Below are 23,897 nucleotides of genomic sequence, written 5' to 3'. Positions count from 1 at the left end.
GTCCTCATACATGTCCTGTACCACTTGAACATACTTCTCTGCCACACCAGACTTCCTCATACAAAACCACATTTCCTCTCTGGGCACTCGGTCATAAGCTTTCTCCAGATCTACAAAGACACAATGCAGCTCCTTCTGACCTTCTCTGTACTTCTCTATCAACATCCTCAAAGCAAATACGGCATCTGTGGTACTCTTTTTTTTGGCATGAAACCATACTGCTGCTCACAAATGTTTACCTCTGCCCTCAGTCTAGCTTCAACTCTTTCCCATAGCTTCATTGTGTGGGTCATCAGCTTTATTCCTCTGAAGTTGCCACAACTCTGCACGTCTCCCTTGTTCTAAAAAATGGGCACCAGCACACTTCTCCATTCCTCATGCATCTTCTCACTATCTAAGATCTTGTTGAACAATCCAGTCAGAAATTCTACTGCTACCTCTCCTAGGCATTTCCATACCTCCACAGGTATATTATCAGGACCGAGTGCCTTTCCATTCTTCATCCTTTTCAATGCCCTTCTCACTTCATCCTTACTAATCTTTGCTACTTCCTTGTGGACAACAGGCACCTCCTGTATAGATCAGTCTCTCCCTCCTTACTGTCCAACCTAGCATACAAGTCATCGTAAGCCCCTTGTTTGGCCTTTGCCACTTCTACTTTCACCTTACGCTGCATTTCCCTGTACTCCTTTCTACTTTCTTCAGTCCTCTCAGTGTCCCACTTCTTCTTAGCTAACCTCTTTCTCTGGATCTTCTGCACCTCCTCGGTCCACCACCAAGTCTTCTTATCCCCCTTTCTTTCAGATGACACACCAAGGATTGTCCTACCTGTCTCCCTGCTCACATTTGCTGTAGTTGTCCAGTCATCTGGAAGCACCTCCTGGCCATCCAGAGCCCGTCTCAACTCCTTCCTGAAAGTCATACAACACTCTTCCATTTTCAGCTTCCACCATTTCGTCCTCTGCTCTGCCTTTGCCGTCTTTGTCTTCCTCACCACCAGAGTCATCCTACACACTACCATCCTATGCTGTCTACTACTTTGCAGTCACTGATCTCCTTCAGATTACACCGTCTACACAAGATGTATTCTACCTGTGTACTCCTACTTCCACTCTTGTAGGTCACCCTATGTTCCTGCCTCTTCTGGAAGAAAGTATTCATGACAGCCATTTCCATTCTTTTTGCAAAGTCAACCACCATCTGTCCTTTTGCGTTCCTCTCCTGGATACCCAACTTACCCATCACCTCTATTTCCTGCACCAATGTGTCTGTCCATTGAAGTCTGCACCAATGACAACTCTCTCACTTCTAGGGATGCTCTGCATCATTTCATCAAGGTCCAACCAAAAGTTCTCCTTCTCCTCCAGCTCACATCCTACCTGTGGCGCATACCCACTAAGAACATTGATCATCACACCTTAGATTCCTAGCTTCAGGCTCATCACTCTATCTGACACTCTTTTTACCTCCACAACGTTCCTAACAAACTCCTCTTTCACGATAACTCCTACTCCATTTCTCTTCCTATCTACACCATGATAGAACAACTTGTACCCTGTCCTACCTGGTCTCCTGAACACATAGTATGTCCACTTCCTCCTCTGCATCATGTCAATCAGCTCTCTACCTTTTCCTGTCATCGTTCCAACATTCAAAGTCCTACTCTCCTAGACTCTTGGTGTTCCTCTTCTCTTTCTTCCTACGAACACACCTTCCTCCTCTCCTTCTTCGATCAACAGTAGTCCAGTTTCCACCGTCACCCTGTAGATCAACAGCACCGATGGCGGTCGTTGTTAACCTGGGCGTCGACCGATTCGGTATGGAATACATATATTTGATTTGCATGTTTGATTTGGCCCAAATTTTACGTCGGATGCCCTGCCTGACACAATCCTCTGTGTTTATCCGGGCTTGGGACCGGCACAAGAAGACACTGGCTTGCGCCACCTTTAATTTTTATAGTAAAACAGGAAAAAACAATCCCCTGCACACTGACTAGGACTTTATTTAGTCAATTTTTTAGAGCGAACAACCCGTTTTGCGTCGAGCTTTATGATGTTCACCTCAAATCTGACAATCATTTTCAGGTGTGCTTAAATTATCATGACTTTCCCCTCCCTCGCTCTCTCTCTCGAAGCAAGATACAAAAACAAATAATCATAAAGTGACTTATTAACTATTAAAAACATTATAGAAAACAACTCAAAACTTGTGAATCATTGATTCCAACAGTTCAACAGTGTATAGTTAATGAATCCAAAATGTTTCTCTGAAACAAAAAAATATATACTACCACAGAATGGATTATTATTAAATATTAGAGGTGGGCGCGTCAATTAATTTTGAGCATCCGTCATTCGACATACGTCAACAGTCAGGACACCCTTCCGTCATCGTCAATATTTCAAGCTGAACGGCATTATAATCGTCAATCAGTCATTCCCTCAGCGTATTGGGCATCTGCCATGACATCCATCGTTGATTGACTATATTGACAGAATGCCCACTTTTTTTTTTTAAACCTAACCTTTAACGTCAGGCTGGCATAGATATCGATGCATTTAGGCATTACTGACACATAATTGTAGAAATAGCACACAGCACAGCACGCTTCCAAAGTCATTGTGAGACCGATTACTGTCATGGTTTCATAAAATAAAATTCCAATGTATTAAAAATACAACAGGAACATATCTACGTAAAATGCAGGTTTTATAATTGTAAGAGTCATTGTGCTTTATAGACATGGTTTCAATTGATGTGTCACCAATTGCAGTGTGTAAAATGGAGATCACTGAGTGGCTGTTAGCACAAAAATGCTGGGGGAAGATCTCCAAGTAGCCCTGGATGCAGAGTGCAGTTTAAGGCGTGCCTCAACGTCGGGTGGATTTAAACGTTTGACTCCGCTCATACGGATTTTTCAAAATGGTTTAAACAATTTTTTTTCTAACAAAATTTGCAGATTTAATGATGCGCCATCTTATGACGTAAAGTTATTTTTTAAAACCACATTATGGAGCATCAAAAATTACAAACACTCAAGCCTCAGTCAGCCAGGGCGGAGCTAACTAAACGACATGACATAGTGCAAAACTACATGACCCCAGAAAATACCCCATCCCTGGACAGTTGAGGTTAGTATTTAGGTTTCGGTCAGTTTTAAATTTTTGCTGTTCCACACAGTGTTCAAAACATACTGTAATCGTTATGTGGTAGGGTTAGCGTTATGGTTAGGTTTAACAACAAAGAAAGAAAAAAGGCGCTTCGAGGTCAAAAATCCGTGTGGGTGGAGTCAAACATTTAGGTCCACCTGACATTGAGGCACGCCTCGAACTGTGCTCTGCATCCAGGGCTTACTCAAGATCTCCACTGGCCAATGACGTCACGCTACGGCAACACCAATCGGACAAACTGCATATAAACACATTAAATGAGAGCAATGTGCTTGTTTATTAGTTCAATTTATTCATTGAATTCACCTGGAACCTTTGTCTCTATGTAGTAGAGATAGATACTGACAAGTAACTGATCTTTGATTTGTGTTTTGGTTAGTGATGGGCAAATGAAGCTTTTGTGAAGCACTGAACCACTTGAGCCAATTGTTTTGAAAATAGGTTCATTACTCGAAGCTTCAGTTACAGTGACCTCTACTGGTAAACTGCAAGGCTGCAGTGGATTTAAAGCATCTTTGCTTTGAAAATTATTTGATGGACTCACACTAAGACCAAATAGCATGTTCTATTGACAAATAAAGACTGATGAATGTGTGTATTTTGTTATTGAGGAGAAAGTGCTGGTAAAATATGGCATAGGTTGGGTGTGCTTGTGTAATTGACAGGGGGTCGGTCATGGGGGACACTCAGGTTTCTTTTTTTGCTCACAACTTCTCCACATTTAGAGAAAACTCACTCGCACGGGACCGACGATGCTGGCGTGCATCATATTACATGCACCTGACTGAGGTCAAATCAATTGAAGAAAGTAAAAAAGGTAAAGCCTATTTACATAAGCGTTACAACTAAACATTGGTTGTTCAGTGGTAAAATTATCACCTGCCACTCTGGTAACTTGGGTTCCATTCCCGTCCAAGTGGAAATGTTTTTTATTTAATTTGCGCCTCGAAAAAAAAAAATGCCCTTCGAAAAAATAAATCAATAAATAATTGTCCCCCGGGGATAATTAAAGTTTTTTTCTGATTCTGATCTATATACATAACTTTAAACAGCCAGCACACCTACCTTATCAGGAGTGATCAGATTGAAGTGTTCCCACATTTCAGAACGACCTCTCTTCCTGGCTGGCTCCATGAATGACCAAATGTAACAACGCAAGGCAATGACAATTCAACAGCACCAACAACACACCGACAACCCACGAATAGTACATTGTTTAGAGCGGTTATAAAGGGTTGATGCTCAAATTCAAAACTGTTTCAACCTGTCACCTGTCAGAATCGAGAATCACGTGATTGGACCACGAACCAGGCATGTGATTCATTCGGGCAACGAATCAGTCGCTGCTTCGGACGTCATATGTCACGTGATTTTTTCCGCACCAAAAGAAGCTTTGAAGCAGTGGTTCTATGGAATTGTAGTTCAGGGTTTGAAGCTTGTATCGAAGCTTCAGTGTCGCACTGCCATCACTAGTTTTGGTATTTTTTAACGAAATAGAAAAAAAGAGTACTCTTGCTACTTCAGAGTGGCTAAACTGTACATGCTAATTGAAGCGACAAGATGGGAATAGGTGGATGTTTTTGCACGTGAGATGGGCACACCTGCTGTTGCTTCATCTACTCTCCTAACTTGGAAGTCATTGTTTCCCACGCCATGCAGTCATGGTTCCATAAAAGAAAAATCCAAACAGTCAGTAAACTGTATGTTTGTTCGGAGAAAGATAAAGTTGCGCATTAAGATAACAACAATATATGCCTAGCCTCTGGAGTAAATTACTGGAGGGGGAACAAAGGTAACAACTGATTTGCATTTCCCGTCTAACAGCCAATTAGAACGATTATCACCAACATCAATTTGTTTAAAAAGCAAAATGACAGAAACATCTCTTAATACTTAATACTAATACCATTTTAATCACTGCTTTTTACTTTAAGTTTGTTCATGTCTGCACCATGAATGTGTTGAGCAAGATTGAGTACACATATTTCACTTCATGTACAGTATTTCATTTAATGAAACCATGACTGTGGAGCGCACAACAAACAATGACCTCCAGCCATGTTACATACTCGTCGTGATGCGAAGTCAATGATGTTGACATTCTGAGTATTTCTTTAAAGTAACTGTGACTTTGACAGTCTGATTATTTATTTAAAGTAACAGTCACTTTTTTACCACTTGCTCTGATGTCACAATGTAATACAATGCAAGTGGTGCTATTGCGTAACACAATTGCATTACCACTATCCTTTAATGTTGTTATTGCCAATACTGCTTGAGAGAGTTTGCAGAAGTGGCCATCGTTACCCACTTCCATTTCTCGTCAAGTCTGTGATTGATGGATTGAGGAATTTATTGCCAGATTGACGATTACATTGACGGACGCAAACCCCCTTCCATCAATGCTTAGTTTGTCAAGTGATTTAAGTTTCCAATCAATCGTCAACAAAGTGGGTGTTTGTCATTGAAGGATTGAGGGATCTTCTCTTAATGTTGACGGAATGCCCACCTCTGTTAAATATATGTTTTTCTTCCCACAGTCCCATATATAATTTAGCATAGTTGGGAGCAAATACTTGTGCCTTAAATCTGTAAAAAATATATTTTTTTGTCAAACATGAAATAGGTGGACTTCAGAATAAATTTCGTCAATAAAATGAGCAGTGAGGACATCCTTCGTAGGTTCCAAGTAAAAATCCATAGCGTCCAAACCACCTTCATGTGGGATGTGGGTGCAAAGGGCTTCAACATCAAAAGTGACCAGAAAATAGTTCTCCGGCATAGTAATATGAGTAAATCATTTTAACACTGTACTCAGTAGTATTTGCCACATATGATGGTAATGTCTTCACAATGTATTTGATGAAAAAGTTCACAAATTATCTTAAAGGTTCAGTCAATGAGTTCTTGCTGGCTACAATAGGTCTGCCAGGAGGGTGTTGTAATCGCTTGTGTATTCTTGGCAATAAATAGAATACAGGAGTCATCGGATATTCTACTTTCAGAAAATCAAATTGTCTTTTAGTCTTGTCGTGTCTTCCACTCTCCAAAGCCTCAATTAAAATAAAATTAATCTCCTCAATGAATGTTTCCACAGGGTTGGTAACTGTTAATTAAAAAAAACAATGTCACCAAGCTGTCGGATATTTTGTACCACTATGGCCTCTTTTATCAGCTGCTTTTATTACAATTGTGCCATTATTTGGAAACATGAATAATATCTGGTGTGGAGTTACACTGATATGTAAAGGCCATCACCCACCAAAGAAGGGGGGAGGTTACACCTTTAAGCCCCACAACCATCGGGGCTTTACAAGGGGCAATATAATGATCCCACAGCGGGAAGTCTTGCTGTTCATAGAGTTTTGTTATGTTTATGTGTTTACTCTGTTAGGAGCAATGGTTGCTGTAGTTCAGTGCAGCCCGTGGGGTGTTACCAATGGTTTGATTTGTTATATTCATTTTGGAATTAAGTTTGCAGGTGACTAAAATAGCAACCTACAATGTAAACTGTCTTATTAACCCTATAAAGAGAACCAAGATATTGACTAAATTGAAGAGAGACAAAATTGAGTTGCCTTTTTTTTTTTTTTTTTTTTAGCAGGAAACACATTTAATAGAGACAGAGCATGAAAAATTCAAACGATTGGGTTTCAAAGACCAATACTCATAATCATATAAGGCAAGACACAGACGTGGGGTTTCAATATTGATACTAAGCAAAATTAGCTTTATACCATTGTTTATAAAGAAAGATACTGAGGGAAGGTATATTTTAGTAAGGGGGAAGTTGGGTGACTTATTGATTACATTATTGAATGTTTATGCTCCCCCAAATTCTCAATAGACCTTTTATAAACAGGTGTTTGATTTGATCATATCTGAGACACAAGGGATTCTTATATGTGGGGTTGATCTAAAAATAAGATTGAATCCAAAAATGGATGCTTCTAAGGGTGATATATCCCAACCTAGGCCGATAAACAAATACTTCAATGAAAGGTATTAGAATAATAGATATTTGGAGGGAAATGAATCCTTCAGCGAAAGATTATACTTACTATTCTAACACACACCAGGCTTATTCAAGGATGGATTACTTTCTTGCTTTTGGCAAAGATTTAAATAGAGTTGTGGATTGTGACATTGGTGTCAAGGACATTAATAAACTGAATCAAGTGAAGGAACAACTTAAGAAGGACATTGTTAAATATTTGGAGCACAATGATAATGGTGAGATTTCTCCTCCGATATTTTAAGACACAGGCAGTACTCAAAGGCAAAAGTTATAGGTTATGGTGCTTACTTAAGGAAGAGTGGTCGAGAGGAGTTAGATGGGTTACAAAAATAATTTAGTATATTAGAAGACAACAGATCAGGGTGAAAAAGAATAAAATAAATGAGATCTATCAAAAGCCATACAAAATAAAATTATTTCCACAAAGCAAAGATACTATGAGGGGGACGGGAAAGTCTTTATTTGTATCCTTGGGCACGAATAAAAGTCAATGGTGGACTTTCACAGCCTTTTGTTCTAGAACGTCTAACAAGGCAGTGGTGTCCACTAAGCCCCCTCTTATTTTATATATTTATAGAGCCGTTGAGCCAATGGATCAAAAGTAATAAAGATATTAAGGGAACAAAAGTTTGAGATGGGGAACAAAAATTATCATTGTTTGCAGATGATGTATTGGTTTATATATTGGATCCAGAGCAGTCCTTGATACAATTGATACATCTAAGAAAAGTATGGGCTACATTCAGGCTATAAATTGAAGGTCTCCAAGACACAGTTTGAGCTATAATGATACACCCTCAGCTACTTTGAAAGAGAATCTCAAATTGAAGTGGGATGCAGAATCAACTACTTATTTAGGAATAAACATCCCTAAAGACCTGACAAAATAATTTACGCATAATTATCATCCCTTAAAGAAGAAGATGAAGGAAGATATGAGGAGATGGAATCTGATACCTTTCCTTGGCTTCAGTTCACGGGTTCAATCTATAAAAAATTAAATTTTACCAAGGTTTTTGTAATTGATTCAGTCCCTTCCGCTGAAGGTGCCAGACCAAGAATTTCATGATTTGGATAAACAAATTTTGAGATACATAAAGCAGGGCCAGAAGCCAAGGATTAGGTTTCAGACTTTGCAACTGGCGAAAGTGAAGGGCAGAGTGAGCCTCCCAAACTTGAAGGACTATTACCTGGCTGCTCAAATAAGACAATAAATTTCTTGGTGTAACCCAGACTATTGTGCAAAGTGGAAGGAATTGGGAAGCTCAATAACAGAGGAATTTCCTATTCAAGCAGCAATTGGCAATATAGATTTGACAAATACTTTGATTGAATTGGGTATTGGATCTCTTTTTCAATGAAGCTATGGAGCATCTTAGGGAGGCTGTTAAGATATTGAGATGGTGGATAAGTGACCCAGAATTTGGTCCAGCGACACATAATTATAATACATCAGATTTATATAGCGCTTTTCTTTCAAGAAACTCAAAGACGCTTCACAATGGATACATTATTCATGCATTCACACATTCACAATATGGTGGCGGTAAGCTACTTAAGTAGCCAGAGCTGCCCTGGGGCAGGCTGACAGAAGCGAGGCTGCGCCTACGGCCTTCCTTTTTTTTTTTTTCCCAGGAGAGCTCAGTATTGTTCATTCGATTTGACATCATCATTGCTCTCCTTTTTTTTTTTTAAAAACAAATAAATTAAAAAAAATTAATAAATGTTTTTTTTTTTTTTTAATATATATACATATATATATACATATACACACATATATATATATATATATATATATTTTTTTTTTGTATGTGGGTGAGTACGTGTATGTGTGCGTGTGTGTGTGTGTGTGTGCGTGCGTGCGTGCGAGCGTGTGTGTATTCATCAGTTCACCTAAAGTCCATTAAAAAAAATCCCATACTAATAATATAATATAATAATAAATTGCCAAATGCAGAAACATCAATGTAAGTTATCACGATGTAGTGGCTCTCGCTAAAAGACAGAATTAAGTAACCAGAATTAGGTTAAAAAATTCTATATACGTAGACCATGTTTCTATAAATTTTGATATTTGGTTTTTATTTGAGGCAGATATTTTTTCCATTAAAATGTGATTTATGAGGAGGTTAGACCATTGGTCGATATTCAGAGTTTGTTTATTTTTCCAGTTAACAAGAATTGTTTTTTTAGCGATAGTAAGGGGCGCCTACGGCCTTCCGACCACCACCAAACATTTGCACCTTCCATACAATGTCTGTGAAGTGCCTTGCCCAAGAACACAACAACATATGACTTGGGGAGAGCGGGGATCGAACAGCCGACTTTCTGGTTACTGAACGACCGCCACACATGCTGTGAGGTTTAAGAGATGGGCCTTGCAGGGTTTGACAGCAAATTGCACCTTGGACAAAGGATCCATGAATAATTTTCAGAATATTCAGATACAGTTTAATTTGGGCAGGAAGGATTTTTATGGTTTCCTTCAAATACGCCACTATATTAATCAACTGATGAGGGAAGAGACACGATGTAGATGGGAAAACACAATGTTAAAGATGTTTGTGAACTCTTACCCAGGGGGAGAAACCAAGAAAATTATTTCAAAGGTTTATAATAGTCTACAACAACAAAAGGGGGGCACCTTGTATCTCAAACAAAGGAACAGGAAGTCAACATATCTTTGACAAGAGAAGAATGGAATAGTTGGTGTCAGATACAATGGAAAACATCAAGCTCAAACATGTAGAGAGAGTTCTGTTGGAAAACTCTGATGAGGTTTGTTATAACACCTTCACGGAAAAGACACTCTGCGACGTCTTGGAGACAATGTGGCAATCAGGAAGCAAACCATTTCCAAATATTTTGGTCGTGCGGAATGTTGAGGCCTTTTTGGGGGAAGGTTCATAAGATCTTGGAAAAGGTATTTTAAACGACCATTCCTTTCGAAATGGGGTCTTTATATTTTGGTGCCATAGTATTAGAGAATGCGTCTTCACATGAAAAATATTTAGTTCAGATATTGAGTGCTGCATGCAGAAAAGCTATAACTAGGAAATGGCTGAAAATTGAAAAGCCGACTGTAAACAAATAGATAGGTATAGGAGATATTTAAGATGGAAAGGATAACCTTATAAATAACTTTGAGTCTTCAAGAGGGACTTTTCTCCAAGAGATGGGAAAAGTGACTTAAGTATATCTCTGTGCTTAGACCGTCATTTGTATGATATTCTGTATGTATAAGGGCGCGTGTATGTTTAGGTATGTCTGTGTATGTATATATATATATATATATATATATATATAGAGAGAGAGAGAGAGAGAGAGAGAGAGAGAGAGAGAGAGAGAGAGAGAGAGAGAGAGAGGATGTATGTATATGCGTGTCTATACTTTTTTTCTATTTGAGGAATATATGGTACACCACACTTGTTATGGTTCAACGTGTTAAGTGTTTGCTTTTAATTGTTATGGGAAAAAACAGGATCCTTGTTAATCTGGATTTGTTGGAGAGGTGAATACCTGTATATGTAATTGAGATAATTGCAATGTGCATCATTGTTTGATTTGGATCTGTGAAACTTGGAAAAAAAAAAAAAAAAAAAAAAAAAAAAAACAATTGTAGGAATTGTTCTGTAATTCATTGAGGGCCTTTTTATTCTAATATATTATGTATAACTTTTGTTTTAGCTTTAACAGCAGCCTAAAGATCTCTTTCCACAAGTTTACTAAATGTGACTAGAGTGGGGTTGGGAGACACTTGGAGGCATAAAGATAGATTTCTTCTTAAATCTTTTTAGAGGGTCACAAGGTCCCATATCAGTCTCATACACTTACTTTATTGTGGAAAAAAATTCAATTTTTTAAAAGTAACACTGATTGTCACGCCCATCCAAGCAGGGTGAAATTCATTCTCTGCATTTGACCCATCCACTAAAGGAGCGGTAAGCAGCTGCAGGGGCTTGTCCTCGGGGATCATTTGGTGATCTAACCCCCCAATTACAACCCTCAGGGCACACACTCTTCCACTAGGGTTAATGTTAGGGTAAACTGAGCTGGTTTCAAATGAAGCAGAAAATTCTGAAGGAGTCAACTTTTAATTTAAAAGCATTAACCTTATTGGTAGGCACAACTCAGAACATTTATTTGGGGGGGTCACAAATAATAAAGCCTGGGCAGCGGGTACTCATGGTGCGGTTGTTTTAGATTGCATTATATTATTCAGATGTTTTATTTGTTTTTCCTGTCATACCAACCTTGAATGATACATATCTTTTTAGCAACATTTTAATTGTAGTTTTGTCTTCAGGTGGTTATGATTGATGCTGCCACCCCTCTCACTAATGTCCATTATTTGGGTGCACCAAGAGGTGAAATGTATGGTGCTGAACACAATTTGGAGCGTTTCACCCCAGACACGGTTGCAAGAACCAGACCACAAACACCAATCAGTGGTCTATACTTAACAGGTAGTCATAGCAAAGGCCCACTTGATACAAGACTGTACTTAAAATGTACAGTATCTAACTGTGTGTCTGTTTGCAGGTCAGGACGTGTTCTGTAATGGCATGGCAGGAGCTTTGCATGGTGGACTACTCTGTGCCTCGGCTGTCCTAAATCAGATTCTCTATATTGACCTCCTAGCTCTTAAGACCCGCCTTAAAAAAAGAAAGGCAGAGCATAAGTTTACCTGAAAGTAATTTGATTTACTCAAAACCCGTTTCCCCAAAATATGACTATCCCTGTAAAAAGATACAATCCATGTAATTGTCTCGTATTACAAAACATCTGAATTGAAATAAAACCATCAAGATGTAAAAATTATGTTTTTAGAGCTTTAGTTCAAGTGTTTGGATATATGTTTATAATGTTTATTGAATAGGTTTGAACTAGTTGTGTCTAAAAAGTTAACACATAGCACAAGAAAGAGGTGACGGCGCTGACAAAGGCTTGAGTGACAACCAAAACAGCGAGCAAGAGCCAGTGGAAGTGGATAGCATGAGCTGGTGGGAGTGGCTAGCAAGATCTAGCGGGGCGGCCCTCAAAAGCGGCTAGTAGGAGCTAGTGGGAACGACTAGCAAAAGCTAGCGAGAGCAAAGCAGAGGGAGACAAGCCGTGGGAGCCTGAACCAGGGGACTCAGTGACAACCACCTCTGGGCACCAGTAGTAGCAAGCTGCAGTTTCAAGGTTTGTAGCAGTGGTGTAGTCCAGGGTTTACACGGGTATAACCACTTCTTTTTCAGTCAGCATTGAGTATACCCACTTCTTTTCAGTCAGTATTAAGTATACCCACTTCTAAATCCCCGCTCATGCGCACCTTTCAGCCATGGCCTACCTTCCTCAGCCTCTAATTAGGTGGTACCCCCTATCTACACTGATTAGATTGGCTAACCTTTGGCATGAGGACTGATGAGCCAATCTGAGGCAGAGTAGGGCGGGTCATGTCGAGGAAAACCATCCTTCAAATGCTCCCCCGAGCCACAAAGGTGATCCAGAAATTCAGCTCAGGTGAACTGATATACTCTTGTACACGGAATACTTGATCGCGACGTGGGTTCGATCCCGTCGCTGGGCGATGTCAGTTACAAACGAATGCTCTAGTTAAGTTTTATAGTAACTAGGCTGGTACTTGATTTTTAAGTATGGGTAAGTTAAAACACAAGAATGGGGACAAATAGTTTAAGGTTCAGCATTCAACAATACTGAAGTCTAACCAGACTGTGGTTAAAAGGTGTTAGTTTCTTTAGCAACCAACTGCAAATACTGAAACTAAGCATGCCTCCGAAAAAGCAGCCAGATGAAGATCATGTTTCACTTATGGTGGTGCATGAACTTTTGGAACAACAAAAGGGTAAATCGGGTCAATTAATTATTAAATTAATAATTGATTCATTCATTAATTGAAGAGACTCAAATTTATATTTAAATTAATCTTGAGCTCGCATTCAGAGCACCACATCAGTTTTAAGATAATATTATCAGGATAACAGATAACCTCAGTAAAATAAAAATTTAATTAAAATGAAGGTGGCTACCCCTTAAAAGTTTGTGAGTTCTTTTTCCAGCCTCGAGGTGAATATAAATGGTTAAAACACACACACAGTACGGTAATCAGGTTTTGATTTTGTGCACATTTATTTCTAATCTACTTGGCTTTACTTTGTGAGCAGTGTCGCTATAATGTTTTAGCTAATGCAGGGTTCTAAGTTAGGCCTTTTTTTCGGGTGCTGGCCATGCCAGAACCAGCACTGGCCTTGTATATCGCTAGCCTTGGGCCAATACATCACATCAGAATTTGGTCAATTTAACATTTTTCGAATCAATACTATTCATCGTCCCCACATGTGTATTTTTTATTTTTATTTTTTTATTTTACATATGATTCACCAATCTCGAGTGTTGAAAATCGCTTTCTTTGATGATTTAATGTCAATGATTGAACAAACATTCAGTTTTTGAGGATGTCGACAACACAGCGCATAACCAGAACTCGTCAATTCTTCATCGCAAGAACGACACCACTTGGCAAAACAAACAACAAAACAAAAAAGATAGCTGCAATAATATGAGAAAAAAATAAGAGAATAAATAATGTAATGATTCCTAATAAGAGATAAAGTAATTCACAATTAGTAAAACATAACTCTAAAACATTGTATATTATACATTAAAGTGTTGATTTCATCACATTTATTGATCAAATTTCTAGGGCCATTTGTATTTTTACTGGTGTCCAGACACCCTGTGCAATGCACAATAAAAATAATTTTAAAAAACTAAATACATAAATAAAAGTAAATTATCTAATGGCTATAAAAGTCACATTCAAATATGTGGTTGTACAAGTTTTTTTTCAAGGCAAGTGCAAATAATTAAAATTAAATTCAACAGTGTGACTTAAGTAGCTCCCATTTAACCATTTTCCACACAAACTGTAGTGTCTCCGTCTGAACACTTGGTGCCACACTGGGTCGCACCCACATAATGACATACTTCCTATACCGCCGAAGAAGAGAGCTGCAAAGGGATATCGTCATGTGATAACTTCAAATCAAAGTTGTTAATAAAATTAATACAGACAAATACAAGACTAATTGCTGAAAATGCTGCACAGATCATCAGACTCAATGTCCGCGACAGGCACAGACAGCAACCCCCACCCGATTTAAAACAATTTGCGGCGATCGAAGGGTTTTATCTGCCGTGATCCGAATGCAACAAGCTAGATGCTATGCTAACTGCCACGAACTACCCGCGCGCCCGAACTACATTAAATGCAAATAAGGTTAGACAGCAAGACACACTCTGCTGGATGAAGCTGCATTGCATAACAAAAGGTTCAGGCTGTGGCTACAGCAGGGGATGAACAGAGCCTCTGGACAACTGTTTTATTAAAGCTTGGACACCCCTGTGTATTCCCCTCATATTTGAGCCATTGTCGTAACTTTGCCTAAACTTTTTCTACTTATATTAATTATTTATTTCATTTCAGAAAGCCTAGACTACCTATAGGTTTAAAAGTGTCAACATTTGGTGATTTTCACAACTCAATAAAAAATTACTCATTACTTCGTCTGGCCTGCAGGCAAAATTGCTGCAAAAATTATCCTCCTGAAGGCACACTGCTACTATGCTTTTCCCAGCTCTGGCTGCCTAGCGATGTGTGTTTGAGCTTGCATACTCAGTTTCTCAGTAGAAAAGTCCTTTACGCAAATAGGCAGATCGCTACGCAGCCTTTTTACGTCGATGTATTATTCCTATGCGAACGAACGTTCGCACAGTGCATTCGTGAATTCAAAACACACTTAGTGCACAGCAAAGCGGCAAGATGCCGCCACTTTGGAGAATATACAACTATTTTCATGCCTTTTCTTTGAGGAAAAATGTCATCTTTTGAAGGATGGGACACCAACGCCTTAGCTCCCGGATCTTCAGCAAAGTAAGGGACAAAGAATTATTCGTACTTTTCACGAAGAATTGTGCAAAAGGAAAGATTGGCTTTGTTGATGTGCTTCGATTTACTGGTTGTTTCACTTTACATGGTGTTTGGCATTGCTATTGCTATTGCTACCTCGATTTTGTGAGGAATTGGGCTGTTTTACAGGGAGATATTCACTTTAAAACATTCTTTCCGGTTTGAAATTGTCCGGCAAATGGGAGGCAGAGTGCACTGCAACGTTTACTGTGGCTGGCAGACTGCGCACTGGCTGACGGTGGCCCAGAACTTTAGCTTAGGGGTAAGTGTTGAGCTGCCGCAGCGGAGGCAATGGGTACGAACCCCGCTCGAAGTAAAAAATAAACAAAAGAAGAAACAAAAAAAATGTAAGACTTCTAAAGAGATGAATGTTTTTTTATTATTTTTTATTTTTTACCCATACAGAAAGAAGGCATATGTTAAAATAGTTTGAATATATGGGCATCTTGTATCAAGTATCCCGAGGTGAGTGTCTTCTTTTTTGGAAATAAAATTATGGTCACCCTTGGATACATTGTACACTCACCTGCCGACTGTCATGTCTGGGAAGATCTGGCTTTGGTTGAGGATCCCGATTGGTCCTGAGTGGATTCCTGCCCTTCCGCAGGCTGACTAATCCGGGCCCTCAGCCACTTGTGCCTGACCCCAGCTGTGATTAGTTACCCTAATTTGTGTGGGTGTATTTAATTCCCGGGTGGTGATCAGTCCCTGGTGGGATCATTCTGTCACGGTGTGGTCATGGTGTGGTCACGGAGCGGCGTGATGTCTGTCGGCGTGTGAGGTGGAGGACCCAAAATGCAGGGAGGCAGGAGAACCACAGCAGGAGTGCAGGCGAGACTGGCGTGCTTTATTTTACAAACAAACAGTGTTTGTTTGTAACTGGTTAGTATTAAAATAAACAAGGAACTGAAAAGGTACAAAACTCAAAATGACAGACAGAACTCCGGGGGTGACCGTGACAAGCGGCAATGATCCTACAAGGGACTGATCACCACCCGGGAATTAAATGCACCCACACAAATTAGGGAATTAGTCACACCTGGGGCCAGGCACAAGTGGCTGAGGGCCCGGATTGGTCAGCCTGCGGAAGGGCAGGCATCCACTCAGGACCAATCGGGACCCTCAACCAAAGCCAGCTCTACCCAGACATGACACTGACACACAAATTTGTAATCGGTGTGTGCGTTTCAATTTGCGACTGCCTGCCTACCCAAACATAGAGCTCACTGCACATCACTGAAAAACACCTATTACTCTGATATGATCTTGGATATGGCTCATCAGGACATTTCTGTGGGCCATTGTCAACTATGTACTGCCTCAATGAGTCCCCAATTTTGTGTCGTGAAGGCCATTCAGATGGATCTTCTGAGTAAGACCTTGTCCCAGTCCTCTGCTCCCCACCTCCGTGTTCCTCTCCCTCACCTGCACCTCTCTGTTCCACATTCTCCTATGTGGTGATCGACTTACCTTGTCTGCCTGCACTAATTTTCCCAAAAGCACACACAGTAAATGGGTTGGGTCAGTTGAAATTTAAACCATACGAAGCATGATGGCATCTAGGTTTTGTGTCATCACTTGTTCAACTAGAAAAATTCCCGCGGAAATTTTGAATGGGACTGCTGACTCTTGCAAGGTGGAAACACGCATGTACTGTATGTAGTACTTGTAGACATAGTAGTAGTAGTAGTATAGTAGTAGCACTTAGATACCTAATCAATTGGCCAAAATGGCCGCCGCCCTGGGCGAGCAGAGTGGCGAGAATCCTGGGCGTACCTAATCAATTGGCCAAAATGGCCGCCGCCCTGAGCGAGCAAAGTGGCGAGAATCCTTGGCGTACCTAATCAATTGGCCAAGATGGCCGCCACCCCGGGTGGGCGGAAGGGAGAGAATCCTGGGCGTACCTAATCAATTGGCCAAAATGGCCGCCGCCCTGAGCGAGCAAAGTGGCGGGAATCCTTGGCGTACCTAATCAATTGGCCAAGATGGCCGCCGCCCCGGGTGGGCGGAAGGGAGAGAATCCTGGGCGTACCTAATCAATTGGCCAAAATGGCCGCCGCCCTGAGCGAGCAAAGTGGCGAGAATCCTTGGCGTACCTAATGAATTGGCCAAGATGGCCGTCGCCCTGGGCGAGCGGAGTGGCGAGAATCCTAGCTAGAGAATCTCACTGTCCCTTTAAGAAAAATGCACTTTCAAGCACACACATTTGACTTTGTAAATGAGCTGAACAGTTTAAAATTTAAACGACTGGAATCGCTCAAGAAATGTGGAAGTTAACCATAATCAACATCAACTAAAAGTATCTCACTGTCCCTGAAAATGTATTTAAAAAAATGCAAATGAGCTGAAGAGTTTAAAATTCAAACGACAAAAATCGGTCAAGAAATGTGGAAGTTAACCATAATCAACAGAAACGAAAAATATCTCACTGTCACTTTAAGAGCGCACACACATTTTTGACTTGGAGCCGTCACGCGCCCCACATTCCATTGAGATTGTATGAGAGACGCACCCCTTGAACAAAAGCCTCTCACGACTTAACGGTTCAAGATACAGATTCAAGAAATGGCTCGTTAGAACGGCAAGGGTTTGGGGAACACGAGCATGTTCTCATTTTCTTAATCGGATGAAAAATGACCAAATGAGAGCAGGTTGAAAACTTATGATTGATCAGAAATGAAGAGGAGAAAGGCGCCGAAATTAACATTGAAAAGATAGACGAGAGAGTCCGCATTCTCCTCGCTTAAGGTGAAAATAAAGGTACTAAATGACACCTTAGCCAAATAAAAGTTAGTTTGTCTGAAAGAAGACACTCGTGACTACAAAATGTGAGAATTTGACGTCTAGTGAGAAAAGATTGTGGCCATGGTGACGAGTTGAAGTGAATTTTTTTCAATTTGTTTGATTATTTTGTTCCCGGCACTGGATGATAATTAGCCAACAGAGTGTGTGAGAAAGCTATTTCACTCACTGTCTTTAAACCCGCACAGTGGGGAGAGCTTTCATTCCTTAAAAAAGATTTTGACACTGAGCTAAAGATGGGAAAAATTCCTACAAAATGAGCTAAAATTCGTATCGGTCGGATAACGTATGCGCACGCAGCGTGTCTTGGAAAAAGGTGCTTGATGTGTGATTTTGTCTTCCCTTTTCCCATTCATTCCCAATGGGGAGTTAATTTGGGAGTTTTTTGGGAATAGCGTCACCCTGGTAACTGGGAATTCTTAGAAAAATAATAGCGCAGCGAGTCAGATCGAGCCGCATCGTTTGATACCTCATTTGTGCCGGTGCGATCTACGGTACGGGCCGCATTTTAGCGGAAAAATCGCTGGAATAATAAAAAAAACTAGAAAAATTCCCGCGGAAATTTTGAATGGGACTGCTGACTCTTTGGTAATGAGCTGAACAGTTTAAAATTTAAACCACTGGAATCGGTCAAGAAATGTGGAAGTTAACTATAATCAACATCAACTAAAAGTATCTCACTGTCCCTGAAAATGTATTTAAAAAAATGTAAATGAGCTGAACAGTTTAAAATTTAAATGACTGGAATCGGTCAAGAAATGTGTAAGTTAACCATAATCTAAAAATATGTCACTGTCACTTTAAGAGCACATACATTTTTGACTTGGAGCCGTCACGCGCCCCACATTCCATTGAGATTGCATGAGAGAAGGACCCCTTCAACAAAAGCCTCTCACGACTTAACGGTTGAAGATACAGATTCAAGAAATGACTCGTTAGAACGGCATGGGTTTGGGGAACACGAGCATGTTCTCATTTTCTATGGGATAAAAAATGACCAAATGAGAGCAGGTTGAAAACTTATGATTTATCAGAAATGGAGAGAGGAAGGCGCCTGAAATTAACATGTAAAAGACAGGCGAATTCGTCCGACTTCTCTTGCTTAAGGTGAATATAAAGGTACTAAATGACACCTTAGCCAAATAAAAGTTAGTTTGTCTGAAAGAAGACACTCGTGACTACAAAATGTGAGAATTTGATGTCTAGTGAGCAAAGATTGTGGCCATGGTGACGAGTTGAAGTGACGTCACGCACCCACATTGCATTGAGATTGAATGAGAGACGCACACCTCAAAGAAGAGCCTCTCACGACTTAACGGTTGAAGATCCAGATTCAAGAAATGGCTCGTTAGAACGGCAAGGGTTTGGGGAACACGAGCATGTTCTCATTTTCTTAATCGGATAAAAAATGACCAAATGAGAGCAGGTTGAAAACTTATGATTTATCAGAAATGGAGAGAGGAAGGCGCCTGAAATTAACATGGCAGAGATAGGCGAGTTGGTCCGACTTGTCCGAGCTTAAAGGGAAAATAAAGGTACTAAATGACACCTTAGCCAAATGAAAGTTAGTTTGTCTGAAAGAAGACACTCGTGACTACAAAATGTGAGAATTTGACGTCTAGTGACAAAAGATTGTGGCCATGGTGACGAGTTGAAGTGAAATTTTTTCAAATACATTATTTGGTTCCCGGCACTGGATGGCTAATTAGCCAACAGAGTGTGTGAGAAAGCTAATTCAGCCACTGTCTTTGAACCCGAACAGGGGGGGGGCTTTCATTCCTTAAAAAAGATTTCGACACTGAGCTAAAGATGGGAAAAATTCCTACAAAATGAGCTAAAATTCGTATCGGTCGGATAACGTATGCGCGCGCAGCGTGTCTTGGAAAAAGGTGCTTGAAGTGTGATTTTTTTCCCATTCATTCCCAATGGGGAGTTAATTTGGGAGTTTTTTGGGAATAGCGTCGCCATGGTAACTGGGAATTCTTAGAAAAATAATAGCGCAGCGAGTCAGATCGAGCCGCATCGTTTGATACCTCATTTGTGCCGGTGCGATGTACGGTACGGGCCACATTTTAGCGGAAAAATCGTGGAATAATATATAATAATAATAACGACAAGAAAAATAAACCACTGTCCTAGGTAGAATACTAATATGTGCCTGCTTGCTTCGCAAGCAGCCGCTTCGCGCAAGCAGTCCCATAACTAGAAAAGTTCCCGCGGAAATTTTGAATGGGACTGCTGACTCTTTGGTAATGAGCTGAACAGTTTAAAATTTAAACCACTGGAATCGGTCAAGAAATGTGGAAGTTAACCATAATGAACATCAACTAAAAGTATCTCACTGTCCCTGAACATGTATTTACAAAAATGTAAATGAGCTGAACAGTTTAAAATTTAAATGACTGGAATCGGTCAAGAAATGTGGAAGTTAACCATAATCTAAAAATATGTCACTGTCACTTTAAGAACTCATACCCTTTTTTGACTTGGAGCAGTCACGCGCCCCACATTCCATTGAGATTGCATGAGAGAAGCACCCCTTCAACAAAAGCCTCTCGCGACTTAACGGTTGAAGATACAGATTCAAGAAATGACTCGTTAGAACGGCAAGGGTTTGGGGAACACGAGCATGTTCTCATTTTCTTAATCAGATAAAAAATGACCAAATGAGAGCAGGTTGAAAACTTATGATTTATCAGAAATGGAGAGAGGAAGGCGCCTGAAATTAACATGGCAGAGATAGGCGAGTTGGTCCGACTTGTCCGAGCTTAAAGGGAAAATAAAGGTACTAAATGACACCTTAGCCAAATGAAAGTTAGTTTGTCTGAAAGAAGACACTCGTGACTACAAAATGTGAGAATTTGACGTCTAGTGAGCAAAGATTGTGGCCATGGTGACGAGTTGAAGTGAAACTTTTGCAAATAGAAGTAGACTTTTCTTTTTTCCCGCCACTCTAAAGTTAATTGGTCAACAGAGTGGCGGTAGAAGCCTAATTCACTCACTGTCTTTGAACCCGCACAGAGGGGAGAGCTTTCATTCCTTAAAAAAGATTTCGACACTGAGCTAAAGATGGGAAAAATTCCTACAAAATGAGCTAAAATTCGTATCGGTCGGATAACGTATGCGCGCGCAGCGTGTCTTGGAAAAAGGTGCTTTAGGTGTGTGATTTTGTCTTTCCATTTCCCATTCATTCCTATGGCACTTTTTGGGGTATTGCGTCGCCATGGTAAGTGGAAATTCCTAGAAAAATAATGCCGCACCGAGTCCGATCGAGCCGCATCGTTTGATATCTCATTTGTCCCGGTGCGATCTACAGTACGGGCCGCATTTTAGCGGAAAAATCGGTGGAAGATAATATAAGAATATTTGCTATAATAATAATAAGCCCATTTTCTAGGAATAGTAATATGTGCTGCTTGCTACGCAAAGCAGTCCCATAATAATAATAAACCCATTTTTCTAGGAATAGTAATATGTGCTGCTTGCTATGCAAAGCAGTCCCATAATAAGCCCATTTTTCTAGGAATAGTAATATGTGCTGCTTGCTACGCAAAGCAGTCCCATAATAATAAGCCCATTTTTCTAGGAATAGTAATATGTGCTGCTTGCTACGCAAAGCAGTCCCATAATAATTTACGCAACAATAAACCCCTTTCTGTAGGATAGTAATATGTGCTGCTTGCTTGCTACGCAAAGCAGTCCCATAATAAACCACTGTCCTAGGTAGAATAACAATATGTGCCTGCTTGCTTCGCAAGCAGCAGCGAACCGCAAGCAGTCCCATAATAAACCACTGTCCTAGGTAGAATAACAATATGTGCCTGCTTGCTCCACAAGCAGTCCCATAACTAGAAAAATTCCCGCGGAAATTTTGAATGGGACTGCTGACTCTTTGGTAATGAGCTGAACAGTTTAAAATTTAAACGACTGGAATCGGTCAAGAAATGTGGAAGTTAACCATAATGAACATCAACTAAAAGTATCTCACTGTCCCTGAACATGTATTTTAAAAAATGTAAATGAGCTGAAGAGTTTAAAATTTAAATGACTGGAATCGGTCAAGAAATGTGGAAGTTAACCATAATCTAAAAATATGTCACTGTCTCTTTAAGAACTCACACCCATTTTTGACTTGGAGCAGTCACGCGCCCCACATTCCATTGAGATTGAATGAGAGACGCACACCTCAAAGAAGAGCCTCCCACGACTTAACTCTTCAAGATACAAATTCAAGAAATGGCTCGTTAGAATGGCAAGGGTTTGGGGAACACGAGCATGTTCTCATTTTTTTTATCGGATGAAAAATGACCAAATGAGAGCAGGTTGAAAACTTATGATTTATCAGAAATGAAGAGGAAAAAGTCGCCCAAATTAACATGGGAGAGATAGGCGAGAGTCCAACTTCTACTCGCTTAAAGGGAAAATAAAGGTACTAAATGACACCTTAGCCAAATAAAAGTTAGTTTGTCTGAAAGAAGACACTCGTGACTACAAAATGTGAGAATTTGACGTCTAGTGAGAAAAGATTGTGGCCATGGTGACGAGTTGAAGTGAAATTTTTTCAATTTGTTAGATTATTTTGTTCCCGGCACTCTAAGGCTAATTAGCCAACAGAGTGTGTGAGAAAGCTAATTCACTCACTGTCTTTGAACCCGCACAGGGGGGAGAGCTTTCATTCCTTAAAAAAGATTTCGACACTGAGCTAAAGATGGGAAAAATTCCTACAAAATTAGCTAAAATTCGGTCGGATAATGTATGCGCGCGCAGCGTGTCTTGGAAAAAGGGGCTTGATGTGTGATTTTCTCTTCCCTTTTCCCATTCATTCCCAATGGGGAGTTAATTTGGGAGTTTTTTGGGAATAGCGTCGCCATGGTAACTGGGAATTCTTAGAAAAATAGTAGCGCAGCGAGTCAGATCGAGCCGCATCGTTTGATACCTCATTTGTGCCGGTGCGATGTACGGTACGGGCCGCATTTTAGCGGAAAAATCGCTGGAATAATAAAAAAAAAAATAAAAAATAAACCACTGTCCTAGGTAGAATAACAATATGTGCCTGCTTGCTTCGCAGCGATAAAACAAATAATACTTTGATTTGATAATAGATAAATGAAGTACTTAGGCCCTGTCCCAATACTCGCACTTCCACCCCTTGTGCGAGTGTGTAGGGTGTCCCAGTTCTCTTAAGTGTACTGTCACTTGGCTACGCCCCACCCCCTTTGCGCCCTTGTTTTACACTTCAGCTGCGGGCTCAGCCAAAGTGTATTACCCATAATTCATTGCGGAGTTGACCAAAATAGCGAGAAAAAGGCGGCATTCGATGGCAATTCCTATGAGTTTGCCGTAAAAGTATTTTCATGTGTACGTATCAATGTATTATTTCTTTTATCATTTGTATATGGGTAATTTTAACCGAAGTTTAACGTCACCTACATATTTTTGCCCTAGTTCCGTACTTAGCGACCTTGTGCGTATGCACCGCAGGCCGTGAAAGTGCAAATGCACGATATCAGTGGACGATAATTATCGTCAATTATCGACCAATTTGATGTCATACAGATAAACCAGATCATACAGAAATCTGCCACTAATAGTAGACTTGCTGCATTGGTCAATCTGTTGTGGACGTGGGTCAAGTTGTGCCCACTTCCTCAACCACTCCCCTCTCCTATGTTATGTTATGTGTTGCATATTTGTCATGTCATGCGCGCGACTTCGTGTTCACAGAAAATGCATCATGGCTGTTACGGCTCTCGGCTCGGGCCCGCCGGCATCTACGCTTCCCTCGTGTGTGTGTGTGTGTTTTCCTGCATATGCAAATTCGGATGCGCCAACACCACCTTCTGATTGGACGACTATGTGAGCGCCCATTCCTGGTTGGCTGGCGTCCCAGACTCCTGGTGTAGCACCGGAACTCCCCGCCAATCTTTGACCT

The 23,897-nt window shown here is 40.4% G+C and overlaps 1 protein-coding gene across 1 annotated transcript in view; it reads left to right on the top strand.

Annotated features, from left to right (window-relative positions):
• LOC144043890 (all-trans-retinol 13,14-reductase-like) overlaps positions 1-11,932 on the top strand; it is a 94,097-nt gene extending 82,165 nt beyond the window's left edge. Inside the window, exons 11-12 of the mRNA XM_077557967.1 lie at positions 11,498-11,657; positions 11,734-11,932. Of these exons, the coding sequence (XP_077414093.1) occupies positions 11,498-11,657; positions 11,734-11,882 (309 nt within the window). The 3' untranslated portion in view covers positions 11,883-11,932. The remainder of the gene's footprint in view (positions 1-11,497; positions 11,658-11,733) is intronic.
• Positions 11,933-23,897: the final 11,965 nt, after the last annotated feature.

Source organism: Vanacampus margaritifer, chromosome 2 (genome assembly GCF_051991255.1).
Source record: "Vanacampus margaritifer isolate UIUO_Vmar chromosome 2, RoL_Vmar_1.0, whole genome shotgun sequence".
NCBI classification, from domain to species: domain Eukaryota; kingdom Metazoa; phylum Chordata; class Actinopteri; order Syngnathiformes; family Syngnathidae; genus Vanacampus; species Vanacampus margaritifer.
This window is presented reverse-complemented; position numbering and strand designations above follow the sequence as displayed.